Consider the following 17,638-nt stretch of genomic DNA (forward strand, 5'->3'; position numbering starts at 1 on the left):
AGGTTGCAGTGAGCCGAGATAGCACCACTGCACTCCAGCCTGGCAACAAAGCGAGACTCCTTCTCAAAAAAAAAAAAAGTGGAAAAATCATCAGCAGATTAACAATCTATTTTTCAATATTAACATTTAATTAGTAACTTTGTTACAAAAGTGGATTCATGTTAATATTTATAACATTATTGATCCACTAAATCTATACAAGGTCTCTGTTTTTAATTTGGATGATATTTGAGGCCTATAGCCACAAAATCAGTATACATTACATGCATATGTGCAATATATCCACACGTATTAGACATTGTATTGATCAATTTGCTACAGAGAAAAAATTGTGGTTATCACCAATGGTGAAATTATGTGGTGAGACTGCATTCCAAAATTCAGTATGAGGTGAGTTAACCCTGGGTCTTACTCAAAGGTGTTTGTTCTTAGAATCATCTTTGCTATAATCCTTCAATTCAACATATATGGTGAGGATGCCTTTATGATTTCGTTATAGTGCATCCAAAGTATGATAGCATTTTTTGATGGTAGCAGATGATATTAATAGATATTATTCAGGATCTGACTCCTTCCTAGACTCTCCTCTGGAAGGCTATTGTACTAATTATTAACATTTTGCCTAGAAGGTGTGCAGAAAAAAAAAAAAAAAGAGTTAGCCTAGCCATTTTCCCAGCTTTTTACAAATATTATGTGGTGAAAATGAAACTAATGAGTATTCTGATGTTTATGGTTTAACCGTAGCTTTTTTTAGCCATGTTTTTTTCTGTCTTTTATTAATGCCTCTAATTGATGGCTGAATATGTCCTTCTGTGAAACAAATCTTGTACCCTCAAATTACCAGGAATCTTCTGAGAAAATAAAATTAGGCAAATAAGAAACGGATTAGTGCCTACTGGTAGTTCAGAACTATATTTTAAATTACCTAGGTGATTTTCCATACCTGTGGTGGGAGTAATGGCAGTCTGATGTAAGAAAGCAGCATCCCCAGTTCTCCTTGCCTATTCTGCACATCATGCCCCACCCACTGCATTAGAGCATGAAAAATGGTCTCTTCATCAGGCACATTAATGTCATCACTGCACAGAAGTTTTGAAATTTCATTAGCTGGAAGCAGGAGGAATTCTTGGTTTTTTATTACCTCAATGAAGTGTTCCTAGAAAAGAAAGGTCATCTACTAAAACTCTGCACTTAGAAATTTCTTAATGGAATAAGCATATCAAAGCATTTCATGTTCTTAAACTTCAGAAAATGCAAGAGACACAGATGTATCCACTTATAAAAAATAGGTGCTCCTGCCACCCATGACATGGATAACAGGGAGCCTTCTGAAGCTGAGAGGCCAAATGCTTCCAGTGGGAATTATTTATAGAACACACAAGGTTAGCTTTAACTGCTTCACAGCCCACACAGGCAGTGTTGGAGTCAAAAGTGGCACTTTTTGCTCCCAGCTGCTGTATGTGACAACAGCAGCTCATGACTTCACAGCTGACTGTCTAGTTGGTCTTCAGCCAAAAGTCATAAGAAAAAGGCTGGAACTTTTTAAGGTGGTGGCTATCTTGAAAACGTAGGAGAGTTAACTCTGGCTATGTATGTGAGGCAGAAAGAAACTGAATTCCTTAGAGATAAGAAAAAAAAAAATGATGAAAAACTTTCCTTTTATGGAAAAGTATGATCTCCTATTGACCAAGAGAAAAGTACTCTTTTACAATTGGTAACAATCTATGGGTTCAGGACAATCTATAAAGGACTCCTATGAAATTTTTTCTTTAAGAAAGAGGGAAGATGTCTTTTAAATTTATATATTATGCCCGGGTAATTTTTTTGTATTTTTTTTTTAGTAGAGTGAGACTCTGTCTCAAAAAAAAAAATAAATTTATATATTATATCTCAATTCTTTCTTCTTTCATTGTGTTGTATTTTGTCAAATATACAGTTTCAAACATCTGTGTTTCATTTTTTTAAATCAAAACACCATCATATTTTTTCTAGCTTATAAATATTACATGTTCTTTGTTTGACAACAGAATGATCATTTTTAATATTTCTCATAGTGAAGATCTCAAGTTTTAAATGAAATGAAATATATTTCTAAAATGAAGATAAACATACCTAACTTGCAATTTATGTTGTACAATAAACAGATATTCCAGGAACAATGTAAGCTAGTCTCTGAATAATTGGGGTCTCTAAATAAATCGAATCACCACCTCAACTTTACTTTTAGTTTAGTCATTGTGGAAGTGAATCAATCAAATGAGGAAGTTATCCATATAGCAATCATCAACGTTGACATACCCATCAGAAAGCTCTGATTGCTGTAAGTTTCAAACTGACCTATTTAGACAAATAACCCTTTGTGATTAAGACAAACAATTGAAAGACAACTGCTGTTCTTACTGTAGCAGATGTCTCTGGGTGAAGACCCCCCCACTTATACAAATAATGGTGATAGTAGCACAACTATTAATACATTACACTTGTACAGCACTTCACACTCTACTGATTTCTTTCACAAGCATTAAGTCATCACCAGTGTGATCTTGTGAGAAAGTGGAATTAATCTCATAAGAAAGCAGGTCATATGAGTTGTCTGATTCCCTGTGGAGTAAGTGGCAAAGTCTGGATTCAAAAATAAGTCTCTGAAATCATGCTTACTGCATTTTGTTTGATATTGCATCTCCTTTTCATAAGTGATACGATTTTGGTGAAAGAGTTGAGACAAATATAAAACTATAAAAGTTCAGGTTATACAGTACCGATATTTTATATAAACTCTGAAACTCCATTAATACTGTGGACAACTCAATATCTCCTCCTTTCTACCCACTCTCCAATTAAAAACAAAGAGGAAAAAACTAGATTTTCTGATAGAATTTGTTATGACTCCAGAATTGCTTCCTAATAGGACTATTGAAAATTGCTAAGCAATATAGTAGATTAGTCTAAATAAAAAGTAAGTGTAATTTTAAAGTATTCCTATATTACATGGCAGTGTCCAGTACTATATAGAAATAATTAGTTTCACTTAAAGATGAATTTTAAATGGTTTTATTTGGGAATTATTTTGCTCCTCATTTCAAGGTAAACACTTACTCTATGCACCTTCCAAGGGAGACTTCTTTTGTGCCCTGGATTAACTATTCATTTTATAAAAATCTACACTTACATTGTTGCAAAATTTACCAAATGACTATCACATAGTTGCTAAATGCTTCATTGGTGCAGACAACTATCTATATGATTTAAATGGCTACTTTTATGTGTGAACTTGACCGGGTAACGGGGTACCCAGACATTTGGCCAAATAGCATTCTGAGTGTGTCTGTGAGGGTACTTCTGGATGAGGACCATTCACATCAGGGAAGGCAATCTACCTTGTTCAGTCTACCAATGCACATGATTACAATTGAATCCCTAAATTGTTTAATATTATTCTTAGACATTAAAATTATTTGCATTATTAAACTATCAATACAGTACTGCAAAAACATTATTATAGCAAGATCTTTATATATTTTACTGTATTTACAATAGATACTAACATAACTAAAGAAGAGAGATTAAGAGAGACAACAATGTTACATTTTTATGCACACCCTGCTTCAACACTCCGTTTTGGTCACATAATAGGAAAAGGAAGACAAGTTCATTTTGACCAACAAAAATAATTCAAGCGTTTTTTTTCAGAATGTATTTTGCTTGCAAGTGTGTAATACGAAACAGGAAACTGCTAATACTTAGTTCAAGAATTTAAATAATTTAATAGGAAGTTTTCATGTTTATTTTTTGTGGTAGAATAAAACTTTGACCTTCCTAATTCCTGTTCCTTTAGATTATATGGCATCTGTATTTAGGACACAGGAACATAAATGGTGTAATTAAATGATATGTTTTAAAATGTCAATCCATTATAATATGATTCTCCATATAATGGTATTCTTTGAGGAATATGTTTCAAACTTCAAATTTTGAGCAATGGACCCAGGGTGGGAAGTAGGAGGAAGAAAGATTTGATAAGAAGTTTTTAAACAATTGAAATTTTAGAAGTTAAAAAATTACCTTCTGTATAAAACTCCAGAAAAATACTCTTTATATGCATCTCTATTCTAAAAAATGCTACATTTATGATTTCAACATGTGACTTTCTATTGTTCACTTGTATACAATTGCTTTTTGTTTTTAAATATTAAATAACTGAAGCAATTTCATTTGTTTGAAATATTTTGATTGGGTTTCACAAAATGATCCATCTCGTGTCCTTCCCTTCTTCAGAGGTTAAAAAAGTTTATTTTTACTCTGCATCAGGGAAGTATTAGCATCTATTGTAAGGCTTTATTGAATATCCTCTGTCCATTTAATATGCTCTATCTTATCACATGCAACATTTAAATAATTACCACCTATGAACATTTGCCTTTGATTTAAATGTTAATAGAATTGAAAGGGATTTTAAGTTAGTTGCATTAATGAATTGAACTGTAAGTTATTTTTAACCAAAGTAAAATTTGTTACTAAGACATAAAGAAGTTCATTCAATAAAATTATCCGGACTGGGCGCGGTGGCTCAAGCCTGTAATCCCAGCACGTTGAGAGGCCGAGGCGGGCAGATCACAAGGTCAGGAGTTCAAGACCAGCCTGGCCAATATGTGAAGCTTCATCTCTACTCAAAATACAAAAATAAGCCGGGCATGGTGGCGGGCACCTGTAGTCCCAGCTACTCGGGAGGCTGAGGCAGGAGACTCACTTAAACCCAGGAGGCGGAGGTTGCAGAGAGCTGAGATTGTGCCACTAATTTTGGTAGTTTTTAAGCTCTGACAATTAATGACCCATTAATATTAGCATTTTTCCTTATTGAAAGACACTTCACTTTCTTTATAAATCATAATTTGTGCAATTTTACAAACGAAAGCTCTAATTGTGCAAAAACATCAGGGAATTAACATTATCTTAATTCTATAGATTCTACTTGAAATATACAGTTGTACAATTTATTTTGTGGCAGTATTTTTATTTTCTCAAGTTTGGGGATTTAATGAAACATCTGTAATTCAAAAAAGGAAAAGCTTGCTTGAGTGCAGCTCAACCAGATAAATGTTTTTGTTGAATATATAATATGTGAAAGTCATCTACAAGTTATACAAGTTTATATTGCTTATTAATTTTATTACAACATTAACATATTTTTATTACAAGTTAAGTTGAAGCAATTGATTTTACCATAGTGTATTTGTGTGCCACATTCAGAAGTTCTGTACAGCCTTGGGCGTCTCCAAAAGATCGAATCCCTAAGCAGTTTGAAGGATGGAGCTGCTTTATGAGAAAATTGGAGCAAACATCAATGACCTGAGTCAGCTGCAGAAGACAAGCTGCAGCCAACAAACTTTCAATGGTATCTTCTTTCAATTGCAGGACTCCTAGATGGTTTGAAAAAGCAAAGAATGATTATAAGTTCCATAAAGTAAAAGATATGTCAGCTAGTTAAATTTCTTTTTATTTTCCTCTCTAGTAGAGCTGTGCTTTTCAACAGATCTGGAGCACATTTTGAGGCTAATATACACAAGACAGTCTGTCCGTAAGCACTAGTAAGATGGCTGAAATGAACCAGATTAGGTTATCAAAAATGACTATAGCAAAAAAACAGTGAATAACATTATTGTAAAGAAGAGCAACTTGTTATTTCTTTATCATCTTAAGCCTGCATTTAAATCTTATATCGATCATTGCACATTGCATATGTACATGAGACTATTACGTTGTACCTTAAACACATGCAATTTTAATTTTTAAATCATTCCTGCATAAAGTTGAAAAAACTGTTTCATTGCGATTCAAAGAACATTATGTCATATTGTATAAGAATCATACAACTGGCCATGCAAGTAACTGTCATTTGTGAGGAGGTAAACATCTTGGTAAATAAGAAACACATTAAGCTTAATTGTTCATTTATTTTGTAAGAAACGCATTAAGCTTAATTGTTCATTTATTTTGTAAGAAGAACACTGAGATTTTATGTCTATTTTTTTGTATCTACATTAGCAAGATGTATTTGCTCAAAATATTATCTCTGGAATTGACCCCTGGCACTGTCTCAAGAGGAAGCATATGTTGCCAAGAGTCTACAAATTAAGAATTACTTATTTGCTTTGTTATGAAAAAAATCTGACTCTTTTTGAAAATATCTGTAATGAATTTTTAAAAACAGAATCAGAAGCAATTTAAGTTAGTCCTTTCATATTTATATGTCTGTATTATTTTTGGAATAAGTGTTGTTGATTAGTTATTGCAAAAATTACGTTATTTTTATGAGTCATTCCTGCTTTTTATTGTTTTAGCCATGTTATAATGTTTCAAATGGCTGATATCAATTACAAACTATTCCTCTAAAGTTTTTCCTTCCAAAATACCTTAATATGGGGCCCATATCGTTGCATAACCATGAAGAAAAGAGTAATACATATTGCGAGGTCCTCTATACATAGTTCAACCTGTAAAATATATTTTAAAGGGGTCCAGCCCATCAGCAGACTTTCTCGTGTTGTTCTTGTTCTGATTTTGAAGAGAGCGCCCTGCCCATATCTCATGAGACCTAGAGAAGTATGAACTATTCTCCAATTCAGATATAAATATTCATCTGCTATAGACATTTACATTTGGTCTGTTTATTAGAAAGAATATTCATTCGGAGGAATAGTTATAAATGTCTCGGGCACAGTAGGAAAGCATTGTGTATTACAGTGTACAGTATTCAGTTACAAGCATGCTTAAGAAAGGCTGTTTGGAGCTGGTTCAAGTTTCACTTCATTAAAGAGTAAAAGGATAGTCAAGCCAGCTGGCTGAATTATTTTATCCTACGAATGCTCATTGGGAACAAAAAAGATGTTTTCTAAGGATTAAAATGTATCAGGTAGAAGAAATAAGGTTCTTTCTGTTTCACTCCCAATTTTAAAAAGTTTGTTGAAATTTTAGAGCATAATGGAAATTTAGGAAATATTTTGTATAAAGGCTTGTCAGGAGAAAGGTGAAAGCTGAAGGAAGGAATGAAGTACTGTGAAATTTCAAAGTAGTTTGGTTAGAACAGTGGTCTTCAAATAGCATGCATATCACTAGAGCTATATAAAACCTATCTGAGACACAGATCAATTTGATGTAAAGAAATTTCAGTACCTCAAATTCCATTACATACCCCTCCTAGAAAATGGTCTGCTCCCAAAACAGTTGTTACCACACAGGTTTTACTTTCCCAGTGTCCTTTCCGTAATTTTGTTTTTTCTCGCCTCATAAAAGGAAGTCATATTCCTCATCTATCCCAAAGTATACTATGCTACATTATGGGACTGTGGCACAGGAACAACTTTGAAATAAAAGCTTATTCATACATATTGTTATTAGGATCTAAATCATATCATATTCATCATATTCATACTTCAAAAATGTACAATCTGGTGTTTTTTAGTATATTCAAAAAAGTTTGCAACCTGTATCACTATCTAATTACAGAATTTTTTTTTTTTTTTTTGAGACGGAGTCTCGCTCTGTCGCCCAGGCTGGAGTGCAGTGGCCGGATCTCAGCTCACTGCAAGCTCCGCCTCCCGGGTTTACGCCATTCTCCTGCCTCAGCCTCCCGAGTAGCTGGGACTACAGGCGCCCCAAAAGGAACCTCATACCTATTGACATTCATTCCCAGTTCCCTCCATATTCCTACAACCAATAATCTACCTTCTGCCTCTACACATTTTTCTATTTTGTACATTTAATGTAAATGGTATATTAAAGTAAGCGATCTTTTGTGACAAGTTTCTTTTATCTGGCATAATATTTTCAAAGTTCATCCATGTTGTAGTATCTATTACTACTTCATTCCTTTTCTATTGTCGATTAGTATTCCATTGTGTTCATATACCGTATTTGATTTACCCATTCCTCAGTTTGTAAACATTTGGGTTGTTTCTACTCTTTACTTATGAATAATGTTTATATGAACATTTGTGTACACAATGTCGTGTGGACATGTTTTTAACTCTTGAGTATATAACTACGAATGGAATTGCTGAGTTATCAGGTAACTATTTTGTTTAACTTTTGAGGGACTGTCATATAGATATACTTTTAAATGAATTGTTTCAAATTCTTATAGGATTGAGATTTGTTAGATACATTTAAAATGCAAACTTAATAGTGCTTTATAAAAAGATTAATATTTACAATATTTGGGGGATTATATACTTTACAAACATTTAAAATTACAAAGTATTTTAGTCATTAATGGAAAAATGTAAGGAGAGCACATCGTTTTTCAAAATTATTTTACCGGCAGTGCAAGCGAAAATGTTTGAAAATGACTCCGTTGGAGAAAACTAGGAGGTAAGCTTTTAGTCTTAAGAAGAGCCTAAGTATACATAACCAAATAAAAGTATTTTAATACTAAGAGACCCTGAAGATGAAATAATCATTCTGGAATAAAAGTCAAACTACTTTTTAGTCCCCAAACTCATTGTTACCTTTATTTACAGTTTGAATAGATATGAAAATTACTCTGAATGAATAGAATGACTAAATGTCTACTGTAGGATTGGAAGATCCCACTCTCACTCTTCTTTTTACAAACAAGAATGTGCCCACACCATTCCAGAGTTGTTCCTGTATGTTTGTTAAATAGTTGTCTGCTCTCATGTATAAGGTATTTTCTACATATTATATACCTCTTGATCTTTTATATTACTGAGTTTATGTCCTGACTATGCCTTTTTATTACTTTAGGAAATTTATTTACCTGTTCTATTCTTTAGTTTCCTCACCTTTGTAGTAGTAGTAGCAGTATTACTACTATTGAGGAAGAATAGTAGTAGTAGTAGCAATAATAACTACTACTACTACTACTAGTAATGTGTGTTATATCATGTAGGGTCATTATGAGTTAGTGTGTATTAAGCACTTACCTGTGTAAGCATACTGCACCAAGGAATTCAGTGCATTTGGATCTACTCCTTCCATCCTGACCTCTTCTTGTTTGGCTTCAAGCACATCATTAGTAAACATCGCAGCAAAATAGTCAGACACTGCGCTGAGAACCAACCTGGAAATAGGAAATATTTGTAGGAATTTAAATGAGTCAATAATTTCACTGAAAAGCATGAAATGGATTCAGCAAGTTTGTAACACTAGTGAGGCTGTTTTCTCCATAAAGTCTTTTACAATTCAGTTAAGCGTAGTGAAGTCAGAAAGGTCAAACACGTAAATTGATGTTTTTTAGAGGGTGTGTTTGTGTTATACTTTCCATCATCAGTCTTTTCAGAGTTTGGCTCTTCTAAAGAATACACAGAGAAACGGATCATATAGGCTGGCACTTTTTCAATATAGGAAAGTAAGTATTTTTACAAATATTCCAATTTACAATCCATGTACTTATTATCTCTTATTTATAATTGCCCTACTCAAAACCATTCTGTATACATAAAAATACTTACCTATGGGCTGGGATGCGGAGGTGTCCTGCAATTAGTAGCACATCACATAATTGTTTCTCTTTCAAGTAGTTCTCCATTTTACGAAGAGTTTGCTCTGCGTGGTTTATAACGTGGAACTGCTCTTCAGATCCGGTGGCGTTCATTTCTTCAGAGTGCTGTGTATCTAATCTGAAAAGGAAGTAAGGATGAGAATATGGTTCATCATATAAGTTTGTAAAAAATTTAATTTTTCTCTAATCAGAGTACAAACATGTAATGGAAATTTAGGCATACCAACTTCTAAAGGAAATATGTTGGATTAAAGTAAAATCAAAATTTGTTTTCCAATCTTAGATATTTTACTATAATTACTACCTAACCTTTCATTAAAGTGAAGTGTGCTGGTTAGTGTTTATATCTGAAATGTAACCAGAACTATGTACAATTCACCAACAGGGCTAGTGATAGTTGTTATATTCACAAACATAAAACCTACATTCTTTGATTTATGTGGGTATTATAATTATGTCAATAGGCAGGAAACCCTTAGACTTGAGTCAAAATACTTTTAAAAAATTTGATTCTGTCCTGAAGCTTCTCCCTGGAGTACTCATTACACATCAGAAATATTCCTCAAAGAATTTCAAGCCTAAGAGTTTCATAGCATTCTTCACAATGTCACTTCCACCTTTTATTTCTTACTATTTAGTCAAACGTGATGGCTATTGAATTTACAATAATAAAAGCGGGCTACCTGTATTTTCAACATTACACAATGGTGGAATTTCAATCTCAACACAAGTACATACAGGCTTACAATCAGTAGGAGATGACCAATTGATTGGTTGGATGGATGTGCTTAAATATGTTGCTTATTACGTTTCTTGCATCCAGGCATCATTTTCTAACCACCAGTTAGGATTGGTTTTAGATCTCTTCACTCCCAATTCAGTCTATATTTCATTTAAGACAATTGGTCCAAGGTGATATTACTTTCTCTGTCTAATTCAAATACATTATCACTCTTTAAATCTTCAGTCATAATATTGTACTGATAAGAAGGGATCATGGTATGAAAAGCTCAAAAATTGCCTGCTACCTCCCTTCAGATGCACTCTTGTTTACTTGTTCTGGAAAGGAACAATTTCTTGGCACCGTAGACTGAAAAGCATTCAGGTTGCACTTAACTCACATTATCCTAATCTTTTCTCTTTTCTAGTAATGATTCAGTTCACATTAATTGAGTCACACATTCAATGTCGAATTAGCTTAGCTATCCTCATGTAACTGCACCATACATTAGAGTGGAACATATTCTGAATATATGTTTGAGAAGTTTTGGCTAGGAAAAAAATTTTACTCTAAATTTTCTTCCTCTTAATTTGGTTAAGGACAAAAAAGTATCTTCAATTACCAGCTAATTTAGGATGTTTTTATAGTAAATATATTAGATATTTAAATATGTTTTATAATTAAATTACATATTTTTAAAATCTGAAAATTCTACAAATATGAGCCATACATAATTTAATTAAGTTTTAAAAAGACAGAGGGAACTTTATCTTCTGTCACTTTAAGAAATAAGAAATTAGTACCCAAAGAGATATGAACAGATCCAAATATGGCAAAACGCAACAAACATATTAATCTAAATATACAAAATTATAGCTAAAAGAGTAATCTTGGGCATTATCAAAGCAGAGTATAATAAAACAAACAAGAAAACGGCCACCACCGTTACCAACAAACTAATCTATTGATAACTTATCTGATCTTAATAAATTCCCAGAGCTCATAAATTACAGTTCTCTTGCCTCCATTGTAGACACTGTAATGCCAGATCAGATGTTATAATGGAAATCACTTCATTAGAGAATGTTAATCCCTTGTCTTTGTTTTGTGGTGACATGGGAGGCAGCATGGTGGAATGAAAAGAACCTATTATATGAAGTCATAATGCCTGGATTGAGTTCCAGCCTCTGCTACTTACCGGATGAGTGATCTTTGGAAAGTCACCTTATCTTTTCTAAGCATTAATTTTCTCCCACAAAATGGGGATGAATATAATATTAATACTAAAAACAATAATGCTTGTACCACAGTGATATCAGAGGAAAAAATGAAAACATGGGCATGAAAATTCTATGTAGAAATATTAGGTCTTACGTTGTTAGTTTTAACTACCAAGATGTAGTTATTTTAGTAATATATTTTTAGAAATTGTCTTGAACTGTTATTTCTTTAATATACTTCCATTTTAGAGCAATTATAGAATTACAGAAAAGAGTCTATCATTTATATCAGCATCAACTAATAGATATTTCTTTTATAGTTTGGTTTATAATCTGTAATACTACCTTACTCGTTTTGCTGTTTACACTGAGATATGTTTCTTCTATTTCCAGATTTTTGAAGGTTTTTTTTTTAAGGAAGGGCTATTGAATTTTACCAGATAATTGTTCAGCATCACTTGAAGTGATCACGTGGTTTTTGTTTTTCATTCTGTTAATATGATGTATCACATTAACTGATATGCATATGTTCAACCATACTTGCATCATTGAGATAAACCCTACTTGGTCATTATGAATAATCTTTTTAGTATGTTGTTGAATTGGTTGGCTAGGATTTTGTTGAGGATTTTTGTGTCAATATTCATTAGCAATATAGGCATGCAATTTTCTTTTTTTTTGATGTGTCTTTGCATGGTTTTGGTATCAGGATAATACTGGACTCATAGAATGAGGTTGGAAGCATTCTCCCCTCTATTATTTAGAATCATTTGAGTAGGATCAGTGTTAGCTCTTTTTAAAATTTTTGAAAGAATTCAAGAGTGAAACCATCAGGTCTCAGGCTTTTACTTGCTGGGAGAATTTTTATTACAGCTTCAATCTCTTTATTATTGTTGGACTATACACATTTTGGATTTCTTCATCATTCAATCTCGATAGGTTGTATATGTCTAGGAATTTATTTCTTCTAAATTTTCCAACTTATTGGTATGTAGTTGCTCTCATCTTTATTATTTCTTTTCTACTAATTTTTGGTTTGGTTTGCTCTTATTTTTTCAGCTTTTTAAGATGCAACATTTGGTTGTTTATTTGAGGTTTTTTTTTTTTTTCTTTTTGATGCAGGCACTTACAACTATAAACTTCTCTTAGTACTGCTTTTGCTGTATCTCATCAGTTTGGGTATATTGTGTTTCCATTCTCATTTGTTTCAAGAAATTTTTTGATTTCCTTCTTAATTACTTCATTTAGCCGTTTATCATTCTGGAGAATATTGTTGAAATTCCATGTGTTTGTATAGTTTTCAAAGTTCTTCTTTTTATTGAATTCTAGTTTTACTTCATTGTGGTCAGAGAAGATGCTTGATGCTATATTAATTTTTTAATGTTTTTATCTTTTCTTTTTTTTTTTGTAATTTTACTTTAAGTTCCAGGATATATGTGCAGAACATGCAGGTTTGTTACAAAGGCATACATGTGCCATGGTGGTTTGCTGCAACAATCAACCTGTCAGCTAGGTTGTAAGCCCCACATGCATTAGCTGTTCTGATGGTCTCCCTCCCCTCATCCCTGCCCCCAAACAGGGTCCAGTGTGTGTAGTTTAAAGGCTTGTTTTGTGATGTAACATACTGTCTACGCTTGACAATGTTTTATGTTCTAAAGAGATAAGTATTATCCAGCTCTGAGTTGTTTTATTAATATCTATTAAACTTATTTTGTCTATAATGCAGATTAATTCTGATGTTTCTTTGTTGATTTTCTATCAGGAAGATATTTTCAATGCTGAAAGTGGGGTGCTGAAGTCTACAGCTAATATTGTATTGTTGTCTATCTCTTTAGCTCTTATAATATTTGCTTTCTAAATCTGGGTGGTCCACTGTTGGGTGCATATATATTTAAAGTTGTTATATCCTCTTGCTGAATTGACCTCTGTTTCATTATGGAGTGACATTCTTCGTCTCTTCTCATAGTTTTTGTCTTGAAATCTATTTTATCTGATACAAGTGCAGAAACTCCTATTCTTTTTTGGTTTCTATTGACATAGAATATATTTTTAATCCCTTTATTTTCAGTCTATGTGTGTCTTTATAGGTGAAATGTGTTTCTTGTAGGCAACAGATCATTGAGTCTTGTTATTTTATCCAATCAGATACTCTGTGTCTTTCCATCAGAGGGTTTAGTCTATTTACATTCAGTGTTACTGCTGATAAGTTAGAACTTATTCGTGCCACTTTGCTATTTATTTTCTGGTAGTATTGCGGACTTCTCTTCCTTCTTTCCTTCCTTACTGTCTTCCTGTTTCTGAAAGTGATTTTTTCCTGGTGGTATGATTTCATTTCTTTCTTTCTATTTATTTATTTATTTATTTATTTTATTTATTTTTGTTGTTGTTGGTTTTTTTGAGACGGAGTCTCACTCTGTCGCCCAGGCTGGAGTGCAGTGGCACGATCTCGGCTCACTGCAAGCTCCGCCCCCGGGGTTCACGCCATTCTCCTGCCTCAGCCTCCTCTGTAGCTGGGACTACAGGTGCCCGCCACCACACCTGGCTAATTTTTTTTTTTTTTTTGTATTTTTAGTAGAGACAGGGTTTCACCGTGTTAGCCAAGATGGTCTTGATCTCCTGACCTCGTGATCCACCTGTCTCGGCCTCCCAAAGTGCTGTGATTACAGGCGTGAGCCACCGTGCCCGGCTCTTTCTTTTTATTTGTTTGGGTTTCTGTTATAAATTTTTTGTTTTGAGATTGCCTTGAGGCTTTCAAATAATATATTATAGTCCATTAAGTAAATAAGGACTTAACACTGTTTCTATAAACAAACAAATAAGCAAGAAGTAAACTAATAAAGCCTCCATAACTTAATTTTATCTCTCTGCATATTAACTTTTTTGTTTCTTTTTGTATCTTATTGTACTGTCTACATCTTACAAGTTGTAATTATTATTTTGGCTCATTATTTTTTAGTCTTTCTATTTAAGAGTAGTTTTCACACCACAATTACAGTGTTATAATATTCTGTGTTTTTCTGTATACTTACTATTAACAGTGAGTTTTGTACCCTCAAATGATGTCTTACTGCTCGTTATTATCTTTTCTTGATGATTGAAAAACTCCCTTTAGCATTTCTTGTAGGATGCATCTAGTGTTGATGAAATCCCTCCTCTTTTGTTTGTCTTGGAAACTCTTTATTTCTTCTTCACGTTGGAAAGAAATTTTCACTGGATATACTGTTCTAGTATAAACGTTTTTTCCTTCAGCATTTTATATATGTCATGCCACTTTCTCTGTGCCTATAAGTTTTCCACTGAATAGTATATTGCCAGACATATTGGAGCTCCATTACACATTGTTTCTTTTCTGTTTCCTTCACCTTTGATAGTTCGATTACTAAATGCGTTGAGGTAGTCTTCTTTGGATTAAATTTTCTTAGTGTTACATAAACATATAAACTATTTGTACTCGAATTTTGATATCTTCCTCTAGGTTTTAGAAGTTTTTGTCATTACCTCTTTGAATAGCTTTTCTACCAAATCTCTCTCTCTCTTTACCTCCTTTTAAGGCCAATAACTCTTAAATTTGCCATTTTGAGACTATTTTCTAGATCTTGTAGGTGTGCTTTTTTTTTTTTCTCCTCAGATGGAGTTTCCCTCTTGTTGCCCAGGTTGGAGTGCAATGGTGCAATCTCAGCTCACCGCAACCTCTGCCTCCCAGATTCAAGCAATTCTCTTACCTCAGCCTCCCTAGTAGCTGGGATTACAGGCATATCCCACCACGTCCGGCTAATTTTGTATTTTTAGTAGAGACGGGGTTTCTCCATGTTGGTCAGGCTGGTCTCGAACTCCCGACCTCAGGTGATCTGCCTGCCTTGGCCTCCCAAAGTGCTAGGATTAGAGGCGTGAGCCACCGTGCCTGGCTTCTGAAGCATTCTTAACTATGACACTTGCATTTTTCAACCCCATAATTTCCACTTGATTCTTTTAAATTATTTCACTCTCTTTGTAAATTTGTCTTAAGGATTTATTAATTGCTTATCTGTTATCTTAAATTTCTTTGTGTTTCCTCAACACAGTTATCTTGAATTCTCTGTCTAAAAGTTCACATATCTGTTTCTCCAGCACTGACAGTTCACATATCTCTGAGTCTCCAGCATTTGTCCCTGGAAACTTATTTTGCTTGTTTGGTGCTCTTCATGCTTTTCTAGATGGTCTTGAAGCTTATGGATGTTAATTGGTATTTGGGCATTGATAATTTAGGTATTTTATTGTAGTCTTCACAATCTGGACTTATTTGTACCCATCCTTCTTTGGGAAGTTTTCCAGGTATTTAGAGAGACTTGGGTGTTGTGGTCTAAGCTGTATCTGCATTAGGGGGCACCACAAGCTGAGTAATGCTGTGGTTCTTGCAGACTCATAGAGGTAGTGCTTTCACGGTCTTTGATAAGATCCAGAGGATTTCTCTGTATTACTAGGCAGGGACTCGGACTCTTGTTCTATTCCCTTAATTTCTGCCAAGTAAATGGTGCCTCTATGTTCTGAGGCACCTGAAATTAGTGGAGGGGTAACACAAACAGTCCTGTGGCAATGATTATGGGATTCCACTGGGTCAGACCTGAAGCCAGCAGAGCACTGGGTCTCGCCCATGTTTCACTGTAACAACTACCTGGCTACTGCCTATGTTTACTCAAAGCCCTAGAGCTCTACAGGGTTTAATCAGCAGGTGGTTAAACCAGCCAGGCTTATGTTCTTCTCTTCAGAGTGGTGAGTTTTCCCAGGTATCAGCGAGTCCAGAAATGCTGTTTAGGAGCCAAAGACTGGAGTCAAAAACCCTATACATCTACCTGATGATCTGTTGTGCTGTGGCTGAGCTGGCATTGAAACCATAAGATACAGTCTTTCCCACTCTTCCCTCCCCTCTCCACAGTCAGTTGAGCCTCACCCCATGGCCACCAACACCAAAGGCCCAGAGGGAGTACTACCAAGTTACTGCCAATGTTCACTTAATGCTCACATGCTCTTCAGTCAGCTTTTGGTATATTCTGCCTACCCTGGGACTCACCCTTCAAGGCAATGGGCTCCTTTCTGTACCATGGCAGGTCCAGAAATGCCCAAGAGCCAAGCCCTGGAATCTAGGACTCCAGTAGCCCGCTTGAGGCTCTACCCTCCTGTAGCTGAACTGGTACATATGGTACAATACAAAGGGCTCTCTCCGTTTCCCTCCATTTTTCTTAAGCCAAAGGAGTCTCTCCTCATAGCCACCACAGGTGAGAATGTGTTGAGTTTCACCTGAAGCCACCAAGTCGCAGTGTCTCGGTCAAGGCCCATGCCATATTACCTGGATATTGCTTCTGGTTATTCGGGGTGTCAAGGGCTGTTTAGTCAGCAGGTGATGGATTTTACCAGGACTAGGTTCTTTCCTTCAAGGCAGTAGGTTCCCTTCTGGCACAGGGAGCGTCAACAAATGTCATCCAGAAGCTAGTGTCTAAAAAGGTTGCCTTTATGACTCTGACTGGTGCCCTACACTACAGTGGCTGAGCTGGTATCAAGGATGCAAGTCAAAGTCTTCTTTACTCATCCTTTCCCCTCCTTAAGTGGAAGATAGGGAAACCTTTTAGAGCTGTGAGGTGTGTGGCCTGGGTTTGTGGGAGGAGTGGCACAAACACTCCCTTACCTGCCTAAGTTGGTGTCTTAGTAAGTCTCATGCCTCCCAAGCCCACTAGCTCTGAGCCCGGGTCAGCACTAGGACTCACCTAGGAGTTGCAGTCCCTGTGGCCTAGAATGGTGTTCAAGTTTATTTAGAGTCCAACTGCACTTTGGCCTGTGCTGGCAAGGCTTGCTGGAATTAAAGTTCCAACTGCTTGGATGGGCAATTCCCCTCTGGCTAGGTCAAGTCCAAATGCTTCCTTCATGAGCAGGCGCCAGCTGAATTCAGCCTGGTTTTGCTTTCTGCTGTTACAGGGCACTGATGAGTTCAATGCAGTGTCTCACACAATTGTGCTCTCCCTCTCCCAAGCATACAGATTCTACCTCCATACCACATGGATGTTGATGATTCAAGATTGTCTTTCCTACCATTTCCCCCTGCCACATTCAGTGATATGAAGTTAAAACGAGGTACTTTGAGTGCTCAACTGATTGTTGCTTCTTGTGAAAGTATTTTTGTTCTTGTTGTAGATAGTTGTTAAATTT

At 35.0% G+C, this 17,638-nt stretch overlaps 1 protein-coding gene across 2 annotated transcripts in view; it reads right to left on the reverse strand.

Moving 5' to 3' along the window:
• Nucleotides 1-17,638, reverse strand: part of KLHL4 (kelch like family member 4) — a 162,575-nt gene that overhangs the window by 45,747 nt on the left and 99,190 nt on the right. For both annotated transcript variants that reach the window (XM_025372221.1, XM_025372220.1), the window contains exons 2-5: nucleotides 9,471-9,638; nucleotides 8,943-9,079; nucleotides 5,221-5,417; nucleotides 944-1,156 (exon numbers count right to left, since the gene is read on the reverse strand). In XM_025372221.1, coding sequence (XP_025228006.1) covers nucleotides 944-1,156; nucleotides 5,221-5,417; nucleotides 8,943-9,079; nucleotides 9,471-9,638 — 715 coding nt within the window. The remainder of the gene's footprint in view (nucleotides 1-943; nucleotides 1,157-5,220; nucleotides 5,418-8,942; nucleotides 9,080-9,470; nucleotides 9,639-17,638) is intronic.

This window comes from Theropithecus gelada, chromosome X (assembly GCF_003255815.1).
Source record: "Theropithecus gelada isolate Dixy chromosome X, Tgel_1.0, whole genome shotgun sequence".
Lineage (NCBI taxonomy): Eukaryota > Metazoa > Chordata > Mammalia > Primates > Cercopithecidae > Theropithecus > Theropithecus gelada.